Raw genomic sequence first — 27,790 nt, 5'->3', positions numbered from 1 at the left:
TCTACACGTCGCTGCTTTCCTGCATGAGCACTCATGACCAATCTGCTCTCAGGCCCCAATCCCGGGGAAATCTGTCCTTCTCCAAGCTGCAGATTTTTGTTTTCCTTTTAATTGTGTTCCTGCTTTGTGTGTAGGCCACCAGGAAGCTCGGAGCTGAATCTGCCTCAGAAACTGGGTAGAGACTAATGCACAGATTCTATGGGTTGCTTTTTCCTGTGGGCTCATTACTGGATTGCCCATATATTTATTTCAGGCTGATTTCTTTATCTAGCAATTTTGAAATGTTAATGTGACTGATGTGTTTTTGTGGGTAACCTCAAATCCTTTCCGGAATAAGGTCAGGTTGAAGGGAGGGTGGAAGGCAGAGGCTCGGTACCTGTTTGCCTCTTCTCTACCGAATAAGGAATGTCCTGCTGGTCACAACTGTGAGTGACCACATCCCACCAACCCATTTCTCCAGCCCTAACCCAGAGCCTGTGTGTGACCAAGAATCTCCATGCCTTTTCCAGCTGTCAGCAGCTGGGCAGTGCAGCCTGAATACCCCAGATGTGGCGGTGTTCCGTGGGGCGTGGGTCTGTCCTGTGGACCCCACCGCTCCGGGAGGCCGACTCTGCCCTCTGATGCCCGCAGGTGGTGTATTTCACGGCATCACTGCCCTACTGCGTGCTCATCATCTACCTCATCAGGGGCCTCACACTCCATGGAGCCACCAACGGCCTCATGTACATGTTCACTCCCAAGGTACGGGCTGAAGCGGGAGGTCCCTAAGGGCGCCCCTCACTCATCCTGCCACCTTCCAGGACAGGTGGGAAGAGGGAAAGATGGAGAGTGGGCCAACGCTGTACCCAGGGAAGCTGATGTGAGCCCACCAGGGTGTGGTGGGAGCGTGGAGTACCTGCAGTCGCTGGATCACCTCCTCAGCCAGGTCGTCCCCACTCCCTGTTAATTCTGGAGCATTAAGTCTTTCAGCCTCTCCTTTTCATCCTCACTGTCCCCCAACTGCTGCACCCCCACCACCGCCTCACCTCAAGCCCCTTTCAAACTGGACCAAGCTTTTTCCCATGAGCACTGCTCTGGTCATCTTGTTTGCGGGCTCATATGGTTCCCTGCCCCCGTTTCCCTACAGGGTTTCCTACAATCCCTTCCCAACCCACCCACTCTTCATGCACCCCACACCCAGGGTTCATCCATGGAGGAATGGGGCATTCCTTTGGGATGGGGCAAGTTCTTCATTTAGCAAATCTAGCCCCTGGAAATTAAATGACTGTGTCATCCTCCTCCTTCCCCATTCCAAACGCCCCCTGATGTCAGTGCCGAGAGTCAACCCACACCTAGACCTCCCCTGCCAGGCCACACCACCTCCATCTCTGAATGCCCAGACCTGTGCAGTATCTGCCTGTGAATCAGGGCTCCATGTGTGTTTTAATTATTTTACCCTGCAGTATTCCATTGCACACCTCTGCACTGATGTATAGTGGTGAGCATAGCTGCTTCTGGTTACACACCTCCTATGACTGAAGTGCTGTAGAAGATACGTAGCACCTTATATCCTCCACATAGCACCTGTATTCTCCACAGCACCTTAGCCATGGGAGGTGTGCAGCTTGAGCTGTGTGTTTCATCTGCCAGGGAGTGGATGGGGCCAGAAGAGCTGGTCTCCAGTCCCAGGGGTGCCCCGACGGCTGTGTGCTGTAGGCGAGCTCCTTCCCCTCTCTGGGTTACTCTCCTGTTGAGGGTCTAAGTGTTTGTTTGGAATCTCACCCAGGGCTCATCAGCCCTGTCCCTGTTGGCCTTCCAGATGGAACAGCTGGCCAACCCCAAGGCCTGGGTCAATGCAGCCACCCAGATCTTCTTCTCACTCGGCCTGGGCTTTGGCAGCCTGATCGCCTTCGCCAGCTACAATGAGCCATCCAACAACTGCCAGAAGCACGCCATCATTGTGTCCCTCATCAACAGCTTCACCTCCATATTTGCCAGCATCGTCACCTTCTCCATCTATGGCTTCAAGGCCACCTTCAATTATGAAAACTGCTTGAAGAAGTAAGCTCGGGCTGTCCCACCGAGTCCCAGGCCTCCCTGAGCTCTGAGCTGAAGGGTCACCTGGGCAAGGGCTGGGGCAAAGTGCACCAGTTTTGGAGTCCTCAATCCAGGGCTCACGTTCAGACTCCTTATACCACTACCAGTTGCTGGGGGGCCTGGGGCATGTCAACATCTGCCTGGCAGGGAGGAGGGCATGTTAATGTGTTGCGAGCACTTAGCGTAATAGGACATACGACAATCAAACTTTGTTTCTTCTACCCCATCTCCCCAACCTCAAAAGTAACCAAGAAGCCTCTAGCTAAACCACAGAGATTGCAGGATACACTTTCTGTGGCGCCTTGCCCAAAATACATGGACATCATCCAGGAGGTATGCTGTCCAGTTGGGTAGTTACCAGCCACAAGTGGCTGTTTACAAATTTACATTTAAATCAATGCAACTTAATTCATATTCCCATGTTACTTTCAATCAGTTGCTCAGTGTCCACCATCAAGTACTCAGTTGCCATATGTGGCCAGTGAGTGCCAAATGGGACAGCCCAGATAGAGAACATTTTCATCAGCACGGAAACTTCTGCTGGACTATGTTGGTCCAGAGGTTAAAATAGCCTTGCTGTGTGAGTTTGGTGCCTGTTGTCATCATTGTTCATATCTGAGGCTTCTTCAGTGCCATTCAAAACCACCCCGCCCTTTAAAAGGTCACCAAGCAACAGGTTCCCTTTCCTCACCTAATCAGAAAAGAAGAGGCTGACGGGCGGCTTTGGTGACAGCTGCCTTTCTGATCAGTGAAGGTCGGTCCGATGGTGTGTTCTGCAGGGTGAGTCTGCTGCTGACCAACACTTTTGACCTTGAAGATGGCTTTTTGACGGCCAGCAACCTGGAGCAGGTGAAGGGCTACCTCGCATCTGCCTACCCAAGCAAATACAGCGAGGTGTTCCCGCACATCAAAAACTGCAGCTTGGAATCGGAGCTAGACACGGTAACGTGCCCAGGCAAGGCTGGGGACTGTCTTCTCTCCACACACTCATGGGGACCTTGGTGAGCTGCTGACTTGGGAGCTAGGTGAGGTCCATAAAAATGAAGAAGGATCTTGAATAACTTTTCCTGCAACTCCAAGAAGAGAGGCTTTACCACCACTCTCCTGAGGGCTGCTGGAGAATGCTAGTTACAGTAAACTTCCTGGGGGACCTCTCTGTCCGTTCTTTTTCTTTTGTGTTTCTAAGCTTTTAAAATACAGGAAAGTAGAGAGAATAATATAACAAACACCCATATATATACCACTCAGAAAGATCCATTATAAACATTTTGTCATTTTGAGTTCAGATTTTTTTTATATAAAGGGAAAGAACGTTTCAAAGATGAAGTTAAAAAGTCCCCTTTGTTTTCCCTACTCACCAGAGGCAAGAACCTTCATTTTTATATTTTATATTTTACATTTTTATACCCATTCATGTATTCTGAAATAATATCATTGTTTTGTTGGCAGTTTTTATTTTATTTTATTTTTTTCCAACAAGCCTTTGGACTCCTATGTCGGCAGTTTTTAAATAGGCATAAATGGTCTGGAAAGATACTTCTCTCATTCAGCATTTTAATTTTGAGATCTGTCCACAATAACACATGCGGAACCTCATTGTTCATTTAAATGCTGCATTTTATTCCATCACACAAGTATACTGCAATTTATCCATTCCCTTACTAATAGACATTTGGAGGTTTCATTTTTAATTTTTGCTACTGAAAGTCATCTTTATATTTTACAGAATTATCTCTGCTGTGCTGGGAGCTTTATTTTTTCACATTAGTTTGAGGATCAGTTTGATAAGTTTCATTGGAAAAAAATCTAGGGAATTTTTACTAGACTTGCATTGATTTTATAGTGTAATTTGGGGAGAATTAATATCTTTTGAATTGTGACATTCGACTTAGGAACATACTTTCTCTCATTCACTCAGGTCTTTTAAAATATTCTTCAGCTAACTTTCTCTATGAACATCTTGGCACATCTTTCATTAGATTTCTATTACCTTACTGTTTTATTGTATTGTGAATGGTGTCTCTTCCCCTCATTCTATCATTGTTTGTTTTTGTTGCAAAAGGAAGCTAAAAATTTTGTATGTTGACCTAGTATCCAGCAATCTTTATGAATTTTCTTATTAATTCTCACATTTAGCTATAGACTTGCTTCAGTTTTCTATGTTAAACTGTCCTATTGCCTGCAGACTGAATTTTGCATTTTTCTTTTCAATGCTTATATCTCATTCCCTTGTTCTTATTGTATTCACTAGGATTTCTAGCACATGGGAGTAGAAGTGATAGTGGGCATGTTTGTCTAATTCTTATATTTAAAGTAAACACTTCTAGAGATTATTTCTAGAGAGTGTTCCTAGGTAATGCTTTTCAAGAGTAGGGAGTAGGGAGGGCCCGTGGCTCTGGTTGCCAGTAAGCTACTTTGGAGGTTGGTATTTTTGGGGTGGTTGGTTGGTTGGGTTGGGTTTGTTTGGCACTTTGTTTCCTGGGTACAACCACTGTAGGTCATTTCATGGGTTAGGCAATGCTTTTTTCTCCTGCTTGTTCAGCCCTAGCTCCATGCTTGCACTGGCCTGTGGCATGAGCCTACTTCCCTGGGCAGGCATCAGACCGCAGCCCCCAAACCCCAGCCTTCAAGGCCTAGGTCCTGTTCAGGTGATCCATGAGGTCCTTCAGCTTCCGCACCTATTCAGTGCTTTCACTTCAACTTTCCTTTATGGTTTTGGCACCTGGGAGTTTTCCTCACTACTTTTGAGCTTGGCTCTACAGCCAAGAATTACATGGTTGGTTATTGATTTATCTAGACTTCGTTTTTCCTGTTGCTTTGTTCTTTTTTTTTTTCTTTCTTTTCTTTCCTCATTCCACTTTATTCCCTGCTGTTTGGAATTTGGCTGCTTGATTTCTTCTTGAAATTTTCCTTTCATATTTAACTTAATAAAGTCTAAAGTTAAACAGCATCTTGACCTCCTTCCCAAAATTCAAAAGGACTTTAGAGTACTTTCATTTTATTGGTCCCATTTTAAATGATTGTTGTCTAGTTCTGTCTCTTTAACCCCATACACTGGACATGACATTATTATTATTTTATACAGCTCTTGTATTTACCTACATGTTTGCCATTTTATTTGTTCACCATTCTTTCTTGCATCCCAGTGTCTCCAAAGGTTTTTCCTTAAAATACTTTCATTTAGAGCAGTTTTCTTAAATTTTATTCTGTAATTCGCATCTATCTTTTAAAGATATTTTTCCTCAGCGTAGAAAATTCCAGGTTAACAGTTATTTTCTCTCAACACTTTGAAGATGTTTGCTATGTGATTCAGGCTTCCATTGTTGCTGTTGAAATTTTATTTCATTCTTTGTAAGCAAGCAGTTTTTTCTCTTTCTCATGATCTTCTCTTTGTCTTTGGCCTCTGCAATCTAGACATGGCATGGATATATTTTTATTTATCCACTCTAGGCCTAGGTGAGGTTGGGCTTCCTGGATCTATGGATCCATGTTTCTTATCAGTTTTGGAAAATTCGTACCTATTATCTCATAATCATTGTCTCTGATTATCTCATTTTTCTCCTTTTGGAACTTCATTAGATGTGACTTTTTCATCCTGTCCTACAGGTTTCTTAACCTCTCTTTTATTTTTCCCATCTTCTTATCCTTTTTTGTCTTATTGAGTCATTCCTGGATATATCTTTCAGTTCACTAACTCTCTTTTCAGCTGCATCTAATCTGGTATTTAATTGTCAACTGAACCTTTTAATTCAATAACTATATTTTTTATATAGATGCTATTTTTTTCCAATTTATTTGTCCATCCCAATAGTTTCTTGATACATGTTTATCTTTGTAATGTTATTCTTTGTTTCATTAAACATTTCTTACATAACTTTTTCAGTCGTGGCCATAGGCAAGAGAAGGAGAGCAGTATTTTAACACTGTTTAGAATTGCTGGCTCATGATAATAATAAAAAGTATATCAACTTTTTGTAGATTTTTACTATTGTTTTTAAGTTCTCTACAAGTAGTCACTCCCTTGTTGTTAGCACATGAAGCCAACTATTTTCAGTATGCCTCTGAGCAGCTGGTATGCTATAGAATTGACCTGTGTTCTTGTATTAGTCAATGCAGCCTGCTATAACAAAATATCATAGACTGGGTGGCTTAAACAACATAAATTTATTTTTTTTAATTTACTTTTAGTAGAGACGAGGTCTTGCTATGTTGCCCAAGCTGATCTCAAACTCCTGAGCTCAAGTGATCCTCCCACCTAAGCCTCCCAAAGTGCTAGGATTATAGGCATGAGCCACTGTGCCCAGCAAGCAATAGGAATTTATGTCTCACAGTCCTGGAGGCTGAGAAGTCCAAGATCAAGGTCCAGCAGGGTTTGGTTTCTGATGAAGGCCTGTTTCCTGGTTCATGAATACTTATCTTCTCACTGTGTCTTCACACAATAGAGAGTTCTCTCTGTCTCTTCCTCTTGCTATAAGACCACAGTCTGGTCAGATTAAGGCTCCAATATTATAACTCCGTTTAACCTTAATTACTTCCTAAAGACCCTATCTCCAGATACAGTCACATTGGGAGCTAGGGTTTCAACATACAAATTTCAGGTGGACACGGTTCAGTCCATAGCAATTCTGAATCTGACAATCCAACATCTGCCACCCTTGGGGAGGGTTGTTCTAAATCTTATTTCTTATTCTTGCTCGTTCTTCACTCACAGTGACTTCTCTCCTTGTGGGTTTGTAAATCCCTGTTTATGAGCACTTTGCTTAATCTCTGGGAAACCTATGTGTCTAAATTGGGGGGCTTCTACCCAGGGAGGGCTTGTTTTTGCTTCTTCTGTGGGTAGCCAGGGAGTACACACAACTTATTATCCCTTTTGAGCCCCTTGGGGGATTGTCTTTAAGCAGGAGTTCCAGCCTCAATTTCCATAGTTTAACATCTCTGCAACAGCGTTACCAACACAGGGACCTGATCGCTGAGCACCTGGCCCTCCTGGTTGCCTGCTGACCAAGCTGGCTCTCCACAATTCTGCTTCCTGCTGCCCTGGCCCCACCCTCCCTCCTCAGGTCCCAGCCACAGAGGTTTCAGGACACCTAGTCAGTCATCACATTAGAAGCAGAAATTATGCATTGTTTTATTCTTTTTCATCCAGAATTTACGTAAATTGCGGCAGGAGAGGGGAACTCAGTGTTGCAGGCTGGCTGCAAGTTCTCACGTGCTTTGCATATATGAGCTCCCAGCAGCTCCCTTTCCTTTTCGACCCAGCTAAGTGTAAGGGGCTGGTCTGCAGATGGAAGCTCCAACCTCACAATGTGGCTTCTCATGGCCACTTCCAAGGTACCCCACGTTGCTTAGCACTGAATGTGTGAATAAGACTGTAAGTCCCTCATGCATGTAACTGGTGTCTTCTCACCCTGGGCAGGCTGTCCAGGGCACTGGCCTGGCATTCATCGTCTACACGGAGGCCATTAAAAACATGGAGGTGTCCCAGCTGTGGTCAGTGCTCTACTTCTTCATGCTGCTGATGCTGGGCATTGGGAGCATGCTGGGAAACACAGCAGCCATCCTTACCCCTCTGACAGACAGCAAGATCATCTCCAGCCACCTGCCCAAGGAGGCCATCTCAGGTCAGCAGGCCAGCCAGTGGAGGGGGCGGGGATCAGGAGGGCCAGGGCATGGGAGTGAGCAGGGGAGAGTTCCCTCAGGGGTCGTGAGGGGGCTGCAGCCACCTCACCATGGTCCTGCCACGTCTTCTCACAATCCAGGACCTGGGCCACATGATTCATCCTGTGCGTTCCATTCTCCACATCACAGGGAAGTGAAGTGGCCACCCCGACCCAACTCCCCAACCTGACATTCGAAGTTCTCCAGGCTAGGAGAGAACTTGCTGTTGTTTTTGTTTGTTTTCATTGAAGTATATTATATATATTTCAGACAGGGTCTCACTCTTGTCACCCAGGCTAGAGTGCAGTGGCGTGATTTTGGCTCACTGCAACCTCCATTTCCCGGGTTCAAGTGATTCTCCTGCCTCACCCTCCCGAGTAGCTAGGATTACAGGTGCACGCCATGACGCCTGGCTAATTTTTGTGTCTTTAGTAGAGACGGGGTTTCACCATGTTGGCCAAGCTGGTCTTGAACTCCTGACCTCAGGTGATTCGCCCATCTCAGCCTCCCAAAGTGCTGGGGTTACAGGCGTGAGCCACCACACCCAGCCTGAAGTGTGACCATTATAAAGTGTACAATTCTTAAGTGCAAACTCAGTGGATTTTACATATGTGTCCACTCGAGGAACCACCACCTAGGTCAAGATACAGAACATTTTCTGCACCCTAGACAGCTCCTTCACACCCCTTCCCAGGAAGTATGCACCCCTGGAGTTCACCTCTATTCTGACTTCTACATTTTAGGGGTTTTTTTTTTCCTTTTTTTTTTTTTAAAGACAGTCTCACTCTGTCACCCAGGCTGAAGTGCGATGGTGCGATCTTGGTTCACTGCAACCTCCGCCTCCCAGGCTCAAGCTGTTCTCATGCCTCAGCCTCCTGAGTAGCTGGGATTACAGGTGCACACCATGATGCCTGGCTAATTTTTGTATTTTTAGTAGAGACAGGGTTTCACCGTGTTGGCCAGGCTGGTCTCAAACTCCTGACCTCAAGTGATCTACCTGCCTCGGCCTCCCAAACTACTGGGATTACAGGCATAAGTCATTGCGCCTGGCCTTCCTGTTCTTGAATTTCATATGAACGAAGTCCTGTTGTACATACTTTGCACCTATTTTCTTCACTCAGAATCTACCTGTGAGATCCACTCATGTTTCGAGCAGCGATCGTCTGCCCCTTTTTCTGCCTATATAATAATCCATTGTAAGATCACATACCAGTTTCTTTATCCATTCTGCTGTTGATGGACATTTCAGTTCTTAGGAAATGAGCTGGCTTTTCCAATTACATCTCTCATGGTTTCATTCCCTGGCCCATCTGCAACCAGAGTGCCTCGAGGACCCTGTGGCCTACACCTCTGCCTCTGAAGACACCATTCCTCCACATGCAGGACGAATCAAACCCAGCTCCCAGGCCATCTCCTTCAAGCCCCGACCACTCCAGTTGGAGTTGCCCCCACCTCTTCAGAGTCCAGCAGCACTTAGCCCCCCTCCTCGGACCTGGTCTCTGTAGCCAACACTAGGTGTGCCTGTAGCCCTTGGCCAGCACATGGTCCCTTTCTCCTTGTGTGTCCCCGTCAGGATGGCAGGAGGGCTCGGTAGCTAGCAGTGTACGGTGTGGTAGTGGAAAGGGCAGGTGTGGGCTCTAGACTCAGACATACATGGGGTCCCCAGGGGAGGCAACTGGAGGAGACTGGGATGAAGGCCCAGGTTCTGGAGGCTAAAGGGCCTGGGTCTGAATCCTCACTCTGCCACTGACGTGCTATGGGACGTCGGGGGAGCCTTGGACATCTCTGAGCCTTGCCTTCCCATCAGTGAAAGGGGGCTCCGGAAATCTGCCTCAGAGGCCTAAGGGTCCAACGCATTGCAAGTGCCTGGCACGTGGGAGGATCTTGGTGGACATGTGTCTCTTCCCTGCCCCACCCCCTTCTTGGTGGATGCAAGTCCTCTCTAGGAAGTCCTTATGGGGCCACCCCATATTCAAGCCTCCTCCCTTGATTCTTTTCTCATAAGCTCCAGGGCTGAGTTGTTGGGATAAACAGAGAGGGTTATAATTGCAGACCCACAGCCTGGGCGGGATCCTGGAATGGCAGTGCCCACCACGTCTGCTTGTTCATTGAGCTTGAAGCTCTGCCTCCCCTGCAGGGCAGCTCAGTGAGTCAACATCAGTGACTCCTGCTGACACACTTCGGGACACCATTGTGCCCCCTGCCCCACACACATGGCACACACCTTCAGAGAGTCCAACCCACAACAGCTCTTTCAACCCATGTGGATGAACCAATCAGCCAAGGTCCCCCGAGGGCCAGTGGCCCCGCTGTCCCTTAGAGAACTGGTGAGCAGTAGTGGGGGGTTTTGGGCAGGTGAGCAGCTGGTCTTGTGGCCCCCAGGTCTGGTGTGCCTTGTCAACTGTGCCATCGGCATGGTGTTCACCATGGAGGCTGGGAACTACTGGTTTGATATATTCAACGACTACGCGGCCACACTGTCCCTGCTGCTCATCGTGCTGGTGGAGACGATTGCCGTGTGCTACGTGTACGGGTTGAGGAGGTGAGGAGGCCCAGGACCCCTAGTTGCGCAGGGAAAACACAGCCACAGAGGCCACACCCCTCAAGGAAAACAGCTGTTTCTTGATACACATCTTCACCTCTTCCTTAAGCTTGGCATCATTACTCAATGTTTGTTCTTTGCCCGCAGATCTCAGCTAATGCTCTGCCCCTATTCCACGCTCAGTTTGCTTCAGTGAATATCTTTCTCTCTATTCCCGTACTTTTGCTTTGTATCACAGGATGTTTTAGGGTCGACCCTGCTGGACCCCCACAGCTTACTGGGGCAGGGAATTGTGCCTCCAGGCACTGGATGCTCTGATCATCGGCCAACATCAGTATTTTCCCAGAACCCTGACCAAAGTGCAGTTGATAACTTAGACCTTAGAAAATTTGGCAGATTGAAAATTTAGTCAGTGAGGTTCTCAATCCCAGTGCACAGCACAGGACTGGAATGTTTTCATTTCATTCTCCCCGGGTGATGGAATGTGCAGCTGGGGCAAGAGCCACCAGTCTAGAGCAGCCTTCAAACTCGAGTGTGCCTCACAGTCCCTTGGGCTGGTCAAACACAGCTGCGGGACTCACACCCAAGGTTCTGATCAGGCAGGCCTGGGGAAGGCCAAGAATTCACATTTCTAGCAGGTTCCCAGATGAGTCTGGCACCCACGCTTTGAGAATCACTGGCCTAGAGAGCTTTGCTACCCCAAGTGTGGTCCCTAGAGCGGGAGCAGCAGCAACAAGGCGCTCATTGGGACTGTAGAAGCTCGGACCCACCCCGTCCTGCTGAATCAGATCCTACATCTTCACGCTATGTCCGGGGGGCCTGAGGCACCTCAGTTTGGGCAGCGCTGCTCAAGTGGGCACCGGTTTGGGCGAGGAGGCTGTGCCACGTTGTTTTCTGCCCTCTTCTCCAGTCTTTTTGATCTTCCATGCTGGTTCAGGGTGGGGAGGGAGACATTGACAACACTCTGGGAGGCAGGCATTCCTGAAGCAGCATTCCCTGCTATGTCCCTGCAAAGGCCAGGGTCCTGTGCCATGCTGCGGAATCTCCCATGGTCCATTCATTTCAGGACATAAGTTAAACAAAGCCAAATCGATGTCTTTCCCGTGGGACTTCTCAGAGTCTTAAAGACAGTTATGGATCCCAAAGAGAGGGTTAGAATTGCAGCATTTCCAGACTTACTTGGTCAAGGAATGCCTTTTCACCCTCCGCTCACCCCACTCCCACCCTTAGCTACTAACATTTCGAGGACACTAGCGTTAGGGGGACCAGCTCTCCCTGTTTCCCCAGGATTGAGGGGTTTTCTGGGATGTGGAACTTTCAGTGCTAAAACTGGGAAAATCCCTGGTCACCTAGGAAATGCCAGTCTAGAGGGAGAAAGAGATTGGTCACTGAGAGGGTGAGTGTTTCAGGATAAAAAGAGAAGGTTGGGAGAGAGGAACAGAACCTAGGGCCCACTGGAGGTCACTAGATCGGTGAGGGGCACAAGTCCATCAAAAAGGGGCTGGCGAAGGGAGACAGGCGGAAACAAACGTGCCTTGGAGATGTTGTAGGTGGACTGACTGTAAGTGGTAGGTGGGGAGTGCTTCGGCTTGCTCAGGGGACACCGCCATCTAGTGACCACCCAGCGACAGTGTCCTGGGGCTTTTCTGCAGCCAGCTCTTCCCAACTTTCTCCATCCAGAAAGCGGGGGGTAATGGGGGTGTGAAGGGACAAGAGGACCCCCCAACACTTTTTCACCTGTCCGATTTTTGAAAGCCCCAGATTTCCACGTCACATACATGAGCCTTCATGGCCTACAGCCTAGAGTCCCACTATGGCAGCAGCAGCAAAGGGCAGGTGGTGGTCTCCGCACAGCCTTGCATGGACACCCAGGACATGCAGCAGGTCCCAGGGAGGGAGGGGCTGTGGCTGCAGCCGGTGACGTCACACCCACACCACCCCAGCCCCTCCCGCCAAGGCTGCCTCTCCCGCTGTAGGGAGCAGGTTTAAAGGCTCTGGGCCGGAGGCAGGAGGCCAACCCAGGTTCTGGGCCTGGTCTTTACCAAGCCCTAAGGCAGATGGCATTGCAACCCTGGGCCTTGGTTCCTCCTGTGTGAAATGGGGAGTTTCGTTGGGCCAACATCTCCCAAAATGCCAAAGATACTTTTTATACTGTGTATGTGTACTCAAAAATACGTGTACTTAGCCTGTCAAGTCTATGAGAAACTGGCTGCTGTTGTGTTGCTGCTAAATGTAGGTTGAAAAGTAAAGAAGAGGGAAAAGAGAGAGCTACAGGAATGATGGAGATGGTGATGGTGGCTGTGGGCAACGCCTTTGGGCCTCACTGTCCTGGCCGCTCTAGACCAGCTCCAACAGGCCAGGGCTACGGGAAGGCCTTCAGTCCGAGGTTGGCTCTTCTTCTGTCCCAGAAAACCTGCTCTGGTTTCAGTGGACCAAGTGATTCTGCTCTGTGGCGTTTACTGGGAAAGGGAGTCACTGACTCACAGCAGTGGGCTGGATTGGGGGGTGGGCAGAGCTGCCCAAGAAGCCCCTGTTGTTGATGAGCAGCCCAACAAATGTCCCTCCCTTGCTGCCTGTGCCCACCATTCCTGGAAGCTGCCCTCTGGGCTATGCCAGCAACCTTCGTCTGAAGGCTGGCACTGGGAAGGTATCTTCTGACGTCCACTCTCCACAGCGTGCTTGCTCCGTCACCCTTCCTGGGCAGTCTCAGCCCTTCTCCCCTCCCCACCGCGGCACTGCTCTCTCAAGAAGGTGTCACAGAGGAGTCCAGTGGCCAAACTCAGACATCAGTTACCACCTAGAACAGAATGTTCCTCTGTGAACAGGGACGGGTAAGCTGGACGCCCTCACCTCCGCAGCCTGGATAATCCAGACTTTCTCTCCCTGTTTTCCAAATAGATTTGAAAGTGACCTTAAGGCCATGACTGGCCGAGCTGTGAGCTGGTACTGGAAGGTGATGTGGGCTGGCGTAAGCCCACTACTGATTGTCAGCCTCTTTGTCTTCTACCTGAGTGACTACATCCTCACGGGGACGCTGAAGTACCAAGCCTGGGACGCCTCCCAGGTATCTGCTGTCCCTGCAGGGCTGGCGCTGGGCCCCCACGGTCACCCAAAAGCATGGGCCATTCGTTGTCTGAAACCAGGGAACTGTTTCCACAGTGTGGGTAGGTTATTTGTCACGACATGGAAATATCACTGAGGCATTTTAGAAATAGCCCAGGACAGAGGAACTGGGCTTTGAGTTTTTAGGTATATGCTTCAGTGGGGCGAGAGGAAGGCACTGCTCCACAGCTTCCCCATCGACCTGTCCCCTGGACGCTGAGAAAAACTCCCGCTGCGAAGGCGCCAGCTCCTGCCTCTTGAGCAGCGCTGCCCTCCGCGCCCACCACAGCAGACAGCACTCATAGAGAACATTGCTACCTTCATGGAAAGTTCCATTCCGGGCTAAGAGTAGTCCCCTATATTTTAGGTGCCCTGAATGTTGCCTTAGACGTAAGGTGCTTGATTATTACCATGATTATTTATTATGGGTAGCTCCAAACAATAGCTCTACACCCACTGGTTCAAGTAGTTACTATTATTCCTAGTTTATGGAAGAAAAAGAAGGTGAGGGCGGTTAGGCCCCTGGCACATGTGCTAGTGAATTGCAGAGCTGGTGGCCCCAGGAGTAAGGACACCGGCCCCACATGTTCTCTGCCCACATCACACCGCCTCCGCATCACGGGTGGCGGCCCTGAGGCCCAGGGGCAGTGCTCTCAGCAGGTGCTCTCTGCTGACACTCAGTCTCTCCTTTCAGGGCCAGCTTGTGACCAAAGATTACCCGGCCTATGCACTGGCTGTCATTGGGCTGCTTGTGGCCTCCTCCACCATGTGCATCCCCCTGGTGGCCCTGGGGACTTTTGTTCTGCATCACCTCAAGAGGGGAGACGCTGCCCCCGTGGCCTGAGATGTGGGCTTCCCAGCCGCTCACAGTTTTACGGATACTATTTACAGGCGGAAACTCCTCTGCTGCTTTTTCAAATGCTTAAGCCAGAAGTGCTCAGCCCGTCAACTTCCTGAGTGTCTAAACAAGATGAGGAAGGTGTGCAGGAAGAAGACTCCCTTGGGAGAACGCACACCCTCCGGAGGCTGCCCTTCCTCCCCGGCGCCTGCCTCCTCATCATCGAAGGGGGCGGGCTATGAAAGCCAGTCTCAAAGATAACGGCGGTCCTTCATTCCAGGAAAGTCCTAGAATTAGGGCACATTGCGAACTAAAATATGACTATAATTCTTATGGGACCAAATTTAAGCAATTTTTGTTTTTGGCTGAAGAGACACCAAAATATTAGAGGACAAATATTTTTAGATCCATTTAAGGAGTTTCGAAGTGCCTAAGATGACATATTTGTCACTGGTGCAAAATTAATTATCTTCTTTTTTGAGTTGTAGTGAATATGCAATTTCTGTGTTCCCCTTCCACCCTTTAAATCTTAGGATGACAGGTTATAAAGAAAGAAGATCTTTGTTTGGGACCCCCACAGGGAACCTTTCTCTAAGTTCTCTGACAGTGGGTTCAGGACCAGACCTTTCTACAAAAAATTGCCCCAACGACAGTTTGCAACCGCAAACCACATTAGAAGTCTGCGCAGACATCCCTCCGTGGTGTCTTGGTGCATTGGAAAAGGAGTCAGGAGCCACTGTGAGGATGAAAGTGGATCTTAGCTGGGCATGGTGGCTCACGCCTGTAATCCCAGCACCTTGGGGGTCAAGGCAGGTGGATCACTTGAGGTCAGGAGTTCGAGGCCAGCCTGGCCAACATGGCGAAACCCCGTTTCTACTAAAAATACAAAAAAAAATTAGCTGGGAGTGGTGGCACAGGCCTGTAATCCCAGCTACTCCGGCTGCTGAGGCACGAGAATCATTTGAACCTAGGAGGTGGCAGTTGCAGTGAGCTGAGATCATGCCACTGCACTCCAGTCTGGGTGACAGAGCAAGACTCTGACTCAAAAAAAAGAAGTGGATCTGACTTTTCCCATAGGCTTAATATTACATTTGGACATCGTGGCCAACTCTATCAAGACCACAATACCACTTACAATTCATTTTAAATGATTCATCTGTACATAAGTTTTCTGAAATGTATATAATTCAAACAGAGCATCTTGTAGCTGAAGACACACCGTATCTCTGCTATCACATTAGTCCCTGTGGGGAAAAGAGAGAGAGATCAGACTGTTACTGTGTCTATGTAGAAAAGGAGGACATAAGAAACTCCATTTTGATCTGTACTGAGAAAAATTGTTTCTGCTTTGAGATGCTGTTAACCTGTAACTTTAGCCCCAACCCTGCGCTCACAGAAACATGTGCTGTATGGAATCAAGGTTTAAGGGATCTAGGGCTGTGCAGGATGTGCTTTGTTAACAATATATTCACAGGCAGTATGCTTGGTAAAAGTCATCGCCATTCTCCATTCTCGATTAACCAGGGACACAATGCACTGCGGAAAGCCGCAGGGACCTCTGCCCAAGAAAGCCTGGGTATTGTCCAAGGTTTCCCCCACTGAGACAGCCTGAGATATGACCCCATGGTAAGGGAAAGACCTGACTGTCCCCCGGCCTGACATGCGTAAAGGGTGTGTGCTGAGGAGGAGTAGCGGAACAGGGAGGCCTCTTCGAGGTTGAGATAAGAGGAAGGCTTCTGTCTCCTGCTTGTCCCTGGGAATGGAATGTCTCGGTGTAAAGCTGACCATTCCCATTCGTTCTATTCTGAGACAGGAGAAAACCGCCCTGTGTCTGGAGGCGAGATACGCTGGCCGCAATACTGCTCTGTTACTCTTTGCTACACTGAGATATTTGGGTAAAGAGAAACATAAATCTAACCTATGTGCACATCTGGGCACAGTACCTTTCCTTGGACTTATTCATGATACAGATTCCTTTGCTCACATATTTCCCTGCTGACCATTTCCCCACCTGTTGCCCTGCTACACTCCTCTCACGAAGATAGTAAAAATAATGATCAATAAATACTGAGGGAACTCAGAGGCCGGCGCTATTGCGGGTCCTCTGTATGCTGAGCTTCGGTCCCCTGGGCCCACTGTTCTTTCTCTATGCTTTGTCTCTCTGTCTTATTTCTTTTCTCAGTCTCTCGTCACACCTGATGAGAAATACCCACAGGTGTGGAGGGGCTGGCCCCCTTCAAGTCCACCCTGAGAATTTTCTTTTTTTAACTGCAATAAAGTAGGTCAAGGTTACCCCTAAAGTGAGCAGGTCCCTTCCTGCTCTAACGTCCAGTGCTTCCTTGAGACTATGGAATTCTGGAGAGTCTCTGCGGATATATTTGCACAGACATCTTTGAAGACACAAACAAACACTCACTTGGGACGTTGGCCAGAGATGTCTTTTTATTTTTATGCTGTAAAATTCTCTTACAGCAAAAATAGGCTTTAGAAAGGTCTTCTACTGTCTTCAGCAACCATCTCATCAATACTTCCAGCTTCACCTGATTGTCCAGTTATCAAAAGATCACTTGACTTTCAAATGTATGAGCCAGCACGTACCCCACGGATTCAATCTTCTTATCAGGTGGTTCTTTTATGTCAAAAAAACCCTGCTGTCCAGGCTTGAAGAGCACGCACACTCAATGGCAAACACAGCACCGAGTCTACTCTGAATCCTGGAGGGTCTGGCCCTCCTCTCAACCCCCACTCACGGTCACTGTCTTACAACTCGGGGCCACCTGGGATCAGCCATCAGTCGGGGTGCGTAAGCCTTGAACACCAGGTAGCCTCAGGAATGAAAAGATGAATGTCCTATATCATGACCTTACTCAGTGTCCCCACCTTGCAACCCATTCCGACCTCTGGAGCATTTAAAACTCCAGATGCCCACACCACACCCTGGGGCCACCCATCAGACCTTCTGGAAGCAAGACCTGGGCCTCCATAGCCCCCAGAACTCCCTAGGTGATTGCAATGTGCAGCCAAATCGAGAGGACCCCTTTAAAAAAGAAAGGATATGGGTGGTACATTGAGGAATATTTTCATTTTATAAAATGACTTAAAAATTTGAGCCGGGCGCGGTGGCTCAAGCCTGTAATCCCAGCACTTTGGGAGGCCGAGGTGGGCGGATCACGAGGTCAGGAGGTTGAGACCATCCTGACTAACACGGTGAAACCCCGTCTCTACTAAAAAATACAAAAAAACTAGCCGGGCGAGGTGGCAGGCGCCTGTAGTCCCAGCTACTCGGGAGGCTGAGGCAGGAGAATGGCGTAAACCTGGGAGGCAGAGCTTGCAGTGAGCTGAGATCCGGCCACTGCACTCCAGCCTGGGCGACAGAGCGAGACTCCGTCTCAAAAAACAAAACAAAACAAAACAAAATTTGAAAGCATTTTTGGGCTGGGCGCAGTGGTTCATGCCTGTAATCCCAGCACTTTGGGAGGCCTAGGGCCTAGGTGGACGGATCACGAGGTCAGGAGATCCAGACCATCCTGGCTAACATGGTGAAACCCCATCTGTAGTAAAAATATAAAAAATTAGCTGGGCGTGGTGGCGGGCGCCTGTAGTCCCAGCTACTCGGGAGACTGAGGCAAGAGAATGGCATGAACCCAGGAGGTGGAGCTTGCAGTGAGCCGAGATCATGCCACCGCACTCCAGCCTGGGTGACAGAGCGAGACTCCGTCTCAAAACAAAAACAAAAACAAAAAATAATAAATTTTAAAAAAGCATTTTTGAGCATTTCCAATTATATGGAAGAACTACTTCTACAGAATAGTTTCTGCTCATGGAACTCAAACAGATGAAGCACCACTGTTACAGAATAATGTGCTCCAGATGAAAATGTCTCGTTTCTGTGAATTTCATGAAGAGCAGAGCATTTCTCAGGAATCCTCTTGAGCCAGTAATCAATCCTATCTCAAAAAGTGTTCTTAGCCATTTCCTAGGTACTGCACAAAAGTGGCCATGTCGACATTTGTCCACTCACCCTCCAATAAGCTGGAGAGAAAAAGGGACATTCCATCCCTGTGCCCTTAGTAGTCGCCATGGCGCGATGGCCAGATCATGGACTCCGGAAAGTTTTCTGTTTTTACTGGAAACATAGTAAACCTTGATTTAGCTCCAAGAAATTGAGTAGGGAAATATTTGTTTTTTAGCAATTGTCATAGTAAATAACTAAGCAAGTGTATCTACAGTTTTTTGTTTTTGGATTTGCTTTTGTCACTTACTGGATACAGTTTAAGACCTCTCTCAACACAAGATTTTCCTCATGTAGAAACACAAGCTAATTTTGAAAAAATGGAAAATAAGAGGGGGCAAATCCATCCAAATTTTTTTTCCACCACGCTTTTCCACGTAACCTCCTCATGTAACCCGTGAGACTGCACCAATGCAGTGGATGAAGTCTATCATGGGAAGATGAGAGAGTCCACAAGAAAAGTTAGAAAAAAAATTTCTAATTGGCCAGATTTAAAACAGAATGTGAGCCCCTTGGAATTGCTGCAGAATCTTGCCACTCCTTTTGAGAGTATCCCGGGCAGTCTTGCCCATCTCAGCGTCTCCTTTTGGCCAGGGCCGTGCACAACCACATGAGGTTTGAATGTGACCTCAGAGCCTCACCTGAGGGGGAGGAGTGTGTAAACTATTGTATTTGATTTTTGTATGAGTTACTTTGCATGGAAAAATTAACTTATGCCACTTTATCGGTAGAAAAGCTGGGGTAAAGAATTAAATAAGCCGATTTTCTGCCCTGTATCAGTCAGGGGAAGAAAAAAATAACAGATTTACACATCCCTTTGCAAGGCAAAAAGTGGATCTACAAATAGGAAATTCTTAACCTGAATTTCCTGACCAGTCTCTTACATGTGGGTCACTTTTCTATTATTCACCCTCCTGCAGAGTGGGTGGATCAGGCTTTTTTGAGATCACCCAAATAGTATATTACAAACCAGTCCCTTGGTATGCGCCGGGGCAATGGTGAACAGGATAGACACAGTCGCTGGCCTTTATGGCACTTACATTCTGGAAAAGGAGAGAGACAATGATGCATAACAAATAGATGATATGATTACAGACTGTGATCATGTCTAAGAAGCAAATAAATGGCCCGATGTGGTGGCGTTAACAGGACAGTACTTTAAGCGGTTGAGGAGCTTTGTGAACTGAAATTTAAAGAACAAATGAGTCATTAAAATTCCTAGAAGGTCTGTCCAGGAGAGGTGACAGCAGGTGCAAAGGCCCTGAGGAGGGAAAGAGCAGAGAGGAGGCCTGTGGTTGGAATGGGAAAGCGAGTGATGGGAAGTGAGCTTGGAGGAGTGAGCAGGGGCCAGATCACATAAGGCCTCGCAGGCCACAGCAAGGAGCTTCATTTTCCTTGAAGAGAAACAGAATGCCACTGAGGGTTCACTGTGGGGTCTGGCAAGATCTGATTTATATTTGAAAGATCACTGTTGCCACGGAGGATGGATGGGAGTGGGGCATAAGGGGAGGCTGGAAAATCACTCCAGAAGCTACTGTAGTAAACCCATGGAAGATGATGGCAGCATGGATGTGGGAATGCATATGGAGAAAAATAGGCGAGTTTGAGCTATACTTTGGAGGGAAAGTTGCCAAGTCTTGCTGCTGGGTTGGATGCCCAGCTAAGGGAAAGGGGGATAAAGAGCTTCACCTGCTGGGTGGATACTGGTGCCATTTCCGGAGATGAGGAAAGTGGGGAACAGAGCTGGCCTACAGAGTAAAACTCAGGAGTGGTTTGACCATGTGAGGTTTGAGATGTCTGTGAATCAGGTGGAAATATCCAGTAACCTGTTGAACATAAGAATCTGGAGGTTGGGTTATGTCTGGGCTAGAGATATAAATTTGGGAGTCACAGTGGAGAGATGTTATTTAAAGTCACAGGTCTAAATGAGGTCATCCAGGGTGAGTATACATGAAGAGGGCCTCCGACCAAGGCCTACAGGAACTCCAACGTGTTTTCAGACATGGCCACATGTGCTTTTCCACCTCTCCCATGGAGGGATAGGGTCCGTGTATTTAGGTGGGCTTGTGACTGCTTCAACCAAAAGAGTATGATAGAAGGGACACCATTTGACATTTAAGGCTAGATCATGTGGCCATGCAGCTTCGACCTGGTTTGCCGGAACATTCACTTGGGGAGCTCCAAGTTGCCATGAATGAAGGCCCACCACCCTGACACTGCTGTACTCCAGCTCACAGGACCAGCTCAGTCCACCTTCCAGCCATGCCTGGGCACCAGACTAGCTTGGGCCAGACAGACCAGCCAATCTGTCAAATGAATCCCACTGAGTGACCTCCATCAGTGCCATCTGGAACAGAAGAATCACCCAGCCAACCTATGCCTGAATTCCTGACTCACAGCATTGTAAAGTAGAGAGGAGGGATCAACAGGGAATGGAGCAGCCAGGTGTGGTGGCTCACGCCTGTCATCCCAACACTGGGAGGCCCAGGCCAGCGGATTGCTTGAGCCCAGGAATTCGAGACCAGCCTGGGCAACATGGCAAAACCTTGTCTCTACAAAAAAATACAAAAATTAGCCAAGCCTGGTGATGCATGCCTGGAGTCCCAGCTATTCGGGAGGCTGAGGTGAGAGAGTCTCTTGAGCCTGGGAAGCAGAGGTTGTACCACTGTGCTCCAGCCTGGGTGACAGAGCAAGACACTGTCTCAAAACAAAAAAACAAAAACAAAACCCAGGAGAATCTGGTCCCAGAAGCTCAGAGAGAACATCCTAAATTCTGCTAAACATGACTTACCACTTATACTTTCTACTTTTCCTAATGTCAGTCTATATTTGAACCCAACTCTAATAGGAGCTTGATTTAGGACATAAAATGTTACAAACACAGTATTTTAGTGAATGATACTTTAGGTTTGTACAACTAGAATAAAGAGCAATAGGCATGCATCACTGAAAATAGTGAGTGGAGAAAGACGAACACCTGGACTTTTGGCTAAACAAAAACAAAAAGCAAATTCCTGCTCAGAATAATCTATCAAGGCAAGTGTTAGGAACAAACAGACCATCTAACTCCTTCACCTGGGACCAGGGAATTCACTTAAACATGTCACAGCCCTTTACTAATTGGTCCCCCCAGTGAGATCACATCGTGGAGCCTCTACATGGATGTCCAGCCCAGAGGAACAAGGCCAGAGGCAGGAAAGGATGACAGCTGGACATCAAGGAAGACTCCCCACTCGTAGACTCACGCGGATCTCTCAGGAGGTGAGTGCAGATGTACATGTGTGTGTGCATGGATCTTAGGGAACTGTCACCTGGATGAGAATTTTAAAATTTAGCATTAAGGTGCCATCAGATTCAATGCTCAAGTGAGGTCCAAATAGATTACAGCCCATGTTTTTCAGCTTCAAGGCCAGAGTAGTCACCTCCATGCTGGCCTTTCACAAAATGAATCCCATGAAGGCTGGTCCTATGAGATGCTCTAGGAACAAAAGATTCCACAGGCTACAAAGTTTGGGTGCTGCTGCACGGTAGATACCTCCTCCAGGAGAGTCACTTCTCAAACCTCTGACAAGTCCCGCAGGTTAGATAACTCTGTGTAATCCAGTGTTTGCAAACAGTTCTCACCACAGATCCACTGTCAGAAAAGTGTGAACACAGAGAACCCACATTACTCCCAAACCGTACTGCAGGTCAGGAAAATGCATGACATCAAGCTCTCTGCCTAACAGACTGAGGAGCCCAGAGCTCACGGCAGCGACAGAACCATCCTGCAAGATGCGTTCTCAGCAGTGAAAACATACCGGCAAATAGATGAGAATAGAAAGCCCCAACACCCACAAGTAGAGCGGACTTGAGAGACGATAGGGGTGGCACTGCAGACCAGGAGGGACAAGATTCAACAACATCCTCAGCAACTGGATAACTCTAGAGGAAAAAGAATGCTGGACTCTGTCAGATGACATCATATTGTCTTACATAAGCACAAAATGTGCTAGGAAAACACTGGTCAATTCAATACCATTTATACACTTGGTTCATCAAAAGTCATAAGAAAATGAAAAGACAAGTTAAAAATAGAGGGAAGATATTTATAGTATATACAACTAACAAATAATTATTTTCTAAAATATAAAGAATGTCAAAACTATGAAAAGATGCTCAATCTCATTAGTGATCTGAGAAATGCCAAAATTGAGATATGATTTTTATACCTACTGGATTAAAAGTTAGGAAGTCTGACAGTGCCAAGCATTGGTGATAATGTGGAACTGGGAGCAATATGAATGGCACAAGCAATTTAGAAGAGAATTTCATGTTACCTTATATATTTCAGGCTTATAATTCTACCACTGGGCATGGAGCATAGAAATACCATTTCCGGTGTGAGCTGGAGACATATACAATGCTCACAGCAGTACTTAGTGCAAAAACAAACAACCAAAAACAACCAGAATATCCATCAATATTAGACTAGACAAAAAATGATTTATGACCATCATAAATAGATCCAAATGAATACATATATTGTAATATAGTCATTCAAAGTAAACAACAGTTGGCCGGGTGCAGTGGCTCACGCCTATAATCCCAGCACTTTGGGAGGCTGAGGCAGGTGAATCACTTGAAGCCAGAAGTTTGAGACCAGCCTGGCCAACATGGTGAAACCCTGTCTCTACTAAAAATACAAAAATTAGCTGGACATGGTGTCGCATGCCTGTAATCCCAGCTACTTGGGAGGCTGAGGCAGGAGAATTGCTTGAATCCGGGAGGCAGAAGTTGCAGTGAGCTATTGCACCACTGCACTCTAGCCTGGGTGACAGAGAGAGATCCTGTCTCAAAGAAACGAACAAACAAACAAACAAATAAACAAGGCAGACAACAACAGGTTGGACTCAAGCTATAACCATCAGTGTAAATGAATCTTAGAACAATGCCGAATTCAAAGGCCAGCTGTATCATGCATATGGAATGATGCCATTTCTAGACACTTCAAAAAAAGCAAAACTAAACAATACAGATATTACATATACATTATATAGACATTACGTATCTAGTGATACATACTATGTGCTAAACTAGGAAGAAATGCAAGGCTAGTGGTCATCTCTGGGAAGATGTAGGGATGGCAGTGGGAAGGAGAGCACGGGTTTCCAAGGTGCAAGTTCTGTTCTCCCCAACCATGCTCCAGATGCCCAAAAGCATACAGAGGAAAACAGTAAAGCTTTAGATTGAGGTGGAATATTGAATTCTTACAAGCTAGGTGCCTTTCCCAACACTTCTTCCAAAGAAGGAAACGTAGCCAGGAGTTAAGGATAATAGCAGAATTGTGCCCTGGCTCTGCGGAACTCAACTAGCTGCCCTGGATAGGGCGTTCATGGTATACCTGCTGTGTCTGTGTCCCTCCTCTCCCTCCCCCTCCTCCATTCTTCCCTCCCGCTCTTTCTTTCTGGGGCTAATTTGCTACACAGCATTAGATAGCCAGAACACCTAGGTCCTAGCATAAGCCCCACTTCCTCCAGGAAGCCACCTGACTCCCTCCAGCAATAGCTCTGCACTTCACCTTTGTATTCGCTCCTTACTATGGTCAGCAGACTTCTAAGATGGCCCCCAAAGATTGCCACCTGGTATTCATGGGCTCGTGTTATTCCCCTCCTCTTGAATGAGCTGGACCTAGTGACTCCTAGTGCATAGAATACAGTAAAAGTAATGGGATAACAATTTCCAGATTAAGTTATAAAAGACACTGTTGGCCAGGTGTGGTGGCTCACGCCTGTAATCCCAGCACTTTGGGAGGCCGAGGTGGGTGGATCACCTGAGGTCAGGAGTTCGAGACCAGCCTGACCAACATGGTGAAACCCTGCCTCTCCTAAAAATACAAAAATTAGCCAGGCACGGTGGAGGCGCCTATAATCCCAGCTACTCAGGAGGCTGAGGCAGGAGAATCGCTTGAAGCCGGGAGGAGGAGGTTGCAGTGAGCTGAGATCACATCATTGTACTCCAGCCTGGGCGACAGAGCGAGACTTCGTCTCAAAAAAAAAAAAAAAAAAAAAAAAGAAAGAAGAAAAAAGACACTGTGACTTCCTCCTTGCTAGCAGACTCTCTCTTACTGACTTGATGAACCAAGTTGCCATGTTGAACAGGCCGACGTGGCAAGGAATTGAGGTTTTCAGCTAATAGCCAGCAAGTGGACCAGTCTAGCAGCCCACAAGGAACTGAATCCTGCTGATATGATTTGGCTGTGTCCTCACCCAAATCTCATCTTGAATTCCCTGTTGTGGGTGGGACCCAGTGGGAGAGAATTTAATCATGGGAGTGGTTTCCCACATACTGTTCTAGTGGTAGTGAGTAAGTCTCTCGAGATCTGATGGTTTTATCTGAGGTTTCCATTTCTGAGTCTTCCTCATTCTCTCATTTTTTTGCCTGCCACCATCCACGTAAGATGTGACTTGCTCTTCCTTGCCTTCCGCCGTGATTGTGAGGCTTCCCCAGCCACTTGGAACTGTAAGTCCAATTAAACCTCTTTCTTTTGTAAATTCCTCAGTCTTGTGTATGTCTTTATCAGCAGCGTGAAAACGAACTAATATACCTGCCAACAACGAGAGTGATCTTTAAGATGGATCCTGCTCCAGCTGAACCTTGACTGGCGCCTGTGGGAGACCCTGAAATGGGGGACAGAGCTAAATCATGCCCAAATTCCTGACCTACAGGAACTGTGAGATGATAAATACGAATAAATATGGGTTGCTTTAAGCCAGTAAGTTTTGGAGTAATTTGTTATGCAGTGATAGATGCACTGAGGTCATTCAGAGCTGGAACGTATCTCACATCCCTTGCAGTCCCTGGTTGGGAGTACAAGGACACCTCATTAATTCTCAAATTAATGACCAAATTTTGAAATTATTTCACTAGGAAACTGGAAAAATGAATTATGGGAAGATAATATTTTAAATATTTAATTTATCCTGATATATATATATAATTTATTCTCAAGATATATATACATATATATATATTTTTTTTTTCTGATCCACTGTCAGAAAACAACTGTTAATAGAGAACCCACATTACTCCAAAAGTGCTCCAAATTTCAGCTAGAGAGAGAGAGAGAGAACGAGAGCGAGCACATGGGCATAAGAGCAAGCCATTTCCAAGGAATTTCATCTCACTTCCCACGAGTGAGGGTCCTCCTAATGTTACAGGATCTTTGGGGTGTTGGTTTTCTGGCTGGAAACCTCTGTGGCCAGTGGTGCCTTTGCCAGAGTTTTGTTCAAGCCTGCTGGGCTCGTTCCACCCACTCAGCCTGCCTGGCTGAGCTCGGCTCACACTACCGGCCTGGATCCCATGCCTGCCAAGGGCAAGTCAGGTATGGAGCAGCAAGGGGTGTGTAAGCGTGGGGTCCAACCACTGCCAGTTAGACACACCAGCTGCTGCAGAGAAGCGGGCAGCTCCAAGTGCTGGCATGGGTGCGGGCTCTCTGCAAGGCTGCAGCTGGACCAGGCATGCACTGCAAACAGCTTCCACGGCTGCCAGTGCCCAAGACAGTGGTGCCCAGTAGCCTGAAGATGCTAGGAACTGCATGGCCCCAAAGAGGGAGTCACAGCCCCGACTCACTGAACTCCCAGGTCTGGGTTCCTCGAAGGGCTGCAGATCTTCTCTCCTTCTCTTCGTGCGCAATGTGGTGAGCAAGGGGTGTCTTAGCCCAGTTTGTGTTATAGCTCTTTTTTTTTTTTTTTAAATGAGACGGAGTCTCACTCTGTCGCCCAGGCTGGAGTGCAGTGGCACACGGTCTCTGCTCACTGCACGCTCTGCCTCCCAGGTTCACGCCATCCTCCTGCCTCAGCCTCCCGAGTAGCTGGGACTGCAGGCGCCTGCCACCACATCCGGCTAATTTTTTGTATTTTTAGTAGAGACGGGGTTTCACCGTGTTAGTCAGGATGGTCTAGATCTCCTGACCTTGTGATCTGCCCGCCTCGGCCTCCCAAAGTGCTGGGATTACAGGCGTGAGCCACCGCGCTGGGCCATGTTATAGCTCTTTTAGCCTCACCATTTGGCGGGTCCTGAGTTCTTGTCCTGTGGCCAGGAAGAATGAAGTATGTGCACAGATGTGGATGAGCAAGACAAAGAGGAGCTTTATCAAGTGACAGAACAGCTCAGAGGAGACCTGCAGGGAGTAGCTCCTTTCTGCAGCCAGGGTGTTCCGATGAGTGTTCAGCTCCTAGCAGAGAGGGTAGCTCCTCTCTCCAGGCAGGTCATCCCAACAAGTGTTCAGCTATCAGCAGAGAGGGTAGCTCTTCTCCGCAGCTGGTTGTCCCATTGTCTCTGCTCTGCTTTGGCTGAGCCCAGGGCCTTTATGGGCCTCAGAAGGGAGAAATTGCATGCCAATTGGCCCATAGGCGGCCATAGGTGGGACCAGAAAAGGCACAAGTTCCCATTCCAGTCAGGTCCACGGAACTGGCAGCCCAGTCCCCAGCCTCCAGGCTGTCCTTGGCCTGAAGGTGGGGCCTCACCAGGGACCCGCCCCCTTCTGCCCAGGAGCCTGTCTGCCTCCTGCAGCCATCCATGGTGCCCAGACTGCTTGCACCAAGGGGCACCTGCAGGTCAGCACCAAGACACCCTTAGCCTACCCTTCAGTTTCCCCTCCCCTCCACCAGTGCTTGTTGGTTCCCAAAGTCCAGAGGGGTCGACGTGGCAGGGGATGGCGTTTCAGTGTTGCCCCAAGCGTGCACACACGCTGCTGAGCTGTGACAATGCCCGGCTTCAGCCCCAACCCCACTCTGAGATCTGGCTCCTGAGGATGCAGACTGCAGAGACACCCAGGTCCTGTGCCTGGGAAAGTGAGTCTCCCACTTGCTCCATGGAACGTGCAGGCAGCTCTGGCCACGCCTCCTCACAGTCTGGGGTGGGGGTTCCGGTTCCTTGCTGGGGGCCATGCTGGCATCTGAAGCAGGGGGGACGTCACCACAAGTTCTTCCCGTGGTCCCAGTGCTCAGAGGTGGCCTGGTGCTCCCCCTTGCCTGGCTTACAGCCCTGCCCAGCAGGGGTGCCTCCAGGAGCAGCCTACAGGCCCTGGGCCTGGTCCTAGGGAGCATCAGGCTCAGAGGTCACCCCGCTGTGGGGCAGACCCTGGGGATCCGGCCCTGGGAAGCCCTGTGCAGAGCCTCCTCCCAAGGTGCAGGAATCTGGCACCAGTCAGCAGGGAGGGTGCAGTGGCCATGCCACTGGCTGGGTCCCCAAAGTGAGCACCACTCCCACTTCCCACTCCAGGCCCCCAAAGGACAGCCCCAGCTCCGCGCCCCAGGCGTGGTCCCCGTGCCTCATGTACAAGCGTGGCACCACCCCGGGCCCAGCTCCGCCTGTGACCCCTCTCTGCCTGCTCCTTCATACACAACTACGCTGCTCCCCCATCGGCAGGCAACTCAGCCTGGCCCCACTGCGGCAGCCCCCAGGCGGACAGGTTCCAGGGGGATCCCTGCAGCAGGCTCTGGGGACTGTCCACCTCCTCCCCACGCCATCCCGGCAACAGCAAGCAACAGTGGTGGTAACGTGGATCAGGGTCCAGAGC

At 48.4% G+C, this 27,790-nt stretch overlaps 1 protein-coding gene across 3 annotated transcripts in view; it reads left to right on the top strand.

Annotated features, from left to right (window-relative positions):
* Positions 1–15,712, top strand: part of LOC105480339 (solute carrier family 6 member 20) — a 47,106-nt gene extending 31,394 nt beyond the window's left edge. For all 3 annotated transcript variants that reach the window (XM_071091554.1, XM_011739013.3, XM_011739012.3), the window contains 7 exons: positions 631–741; positions 1,799–2,040; positions 2,856–3,018; positions 7,493–7,697; positions 10,117–10,276; positions 13,175–13,340; positions 14,073–15,712. In XM_071091554.1, the coding sequence (XP_070947655.1) occupies positions 631–741; positions 1,799–2,040; positions 2,856–3,018; positions 7,493–7,697; positions 10,117–10,276; positions 13,175–13,340; positions 14,073–14,222 (1,197 nt within the window). In that variant the 3' untranslated portion in view covers positions 14,223–15,712. The remainder of the gene's footprint in view (positions 1–630; positions 742–1,798; positions 2,041–2,855; positions 3,019–7,492; positions 7,698–10,116; positions 10,277–13,174; positions 13,341–14,072) is intronic.
* Positions 15,713–27,790: the final 12,078 nt, after the last annotated feature.

The sequence above is a fragment of the Macaca nemestrina genome, chromosome 2, assembly GCF_043159975.1.
Source record: "Macaca nemestrina isolate mMacNem1 chromosome 2, mMacNem.hap1, whole genome shotgun sequence".
NCBI classification, from domain to species: Eukaryota; Metazoa; Chordata; class Mammalia; order Primates; family Cercopithecidae; genus Macaca; species Macaca nemestrina.
The sequence above is the reverse complement of the archived record's forward strand: the minus strand, read 5'-3'. Positions and strand labels throughout refer to the sequence as shown.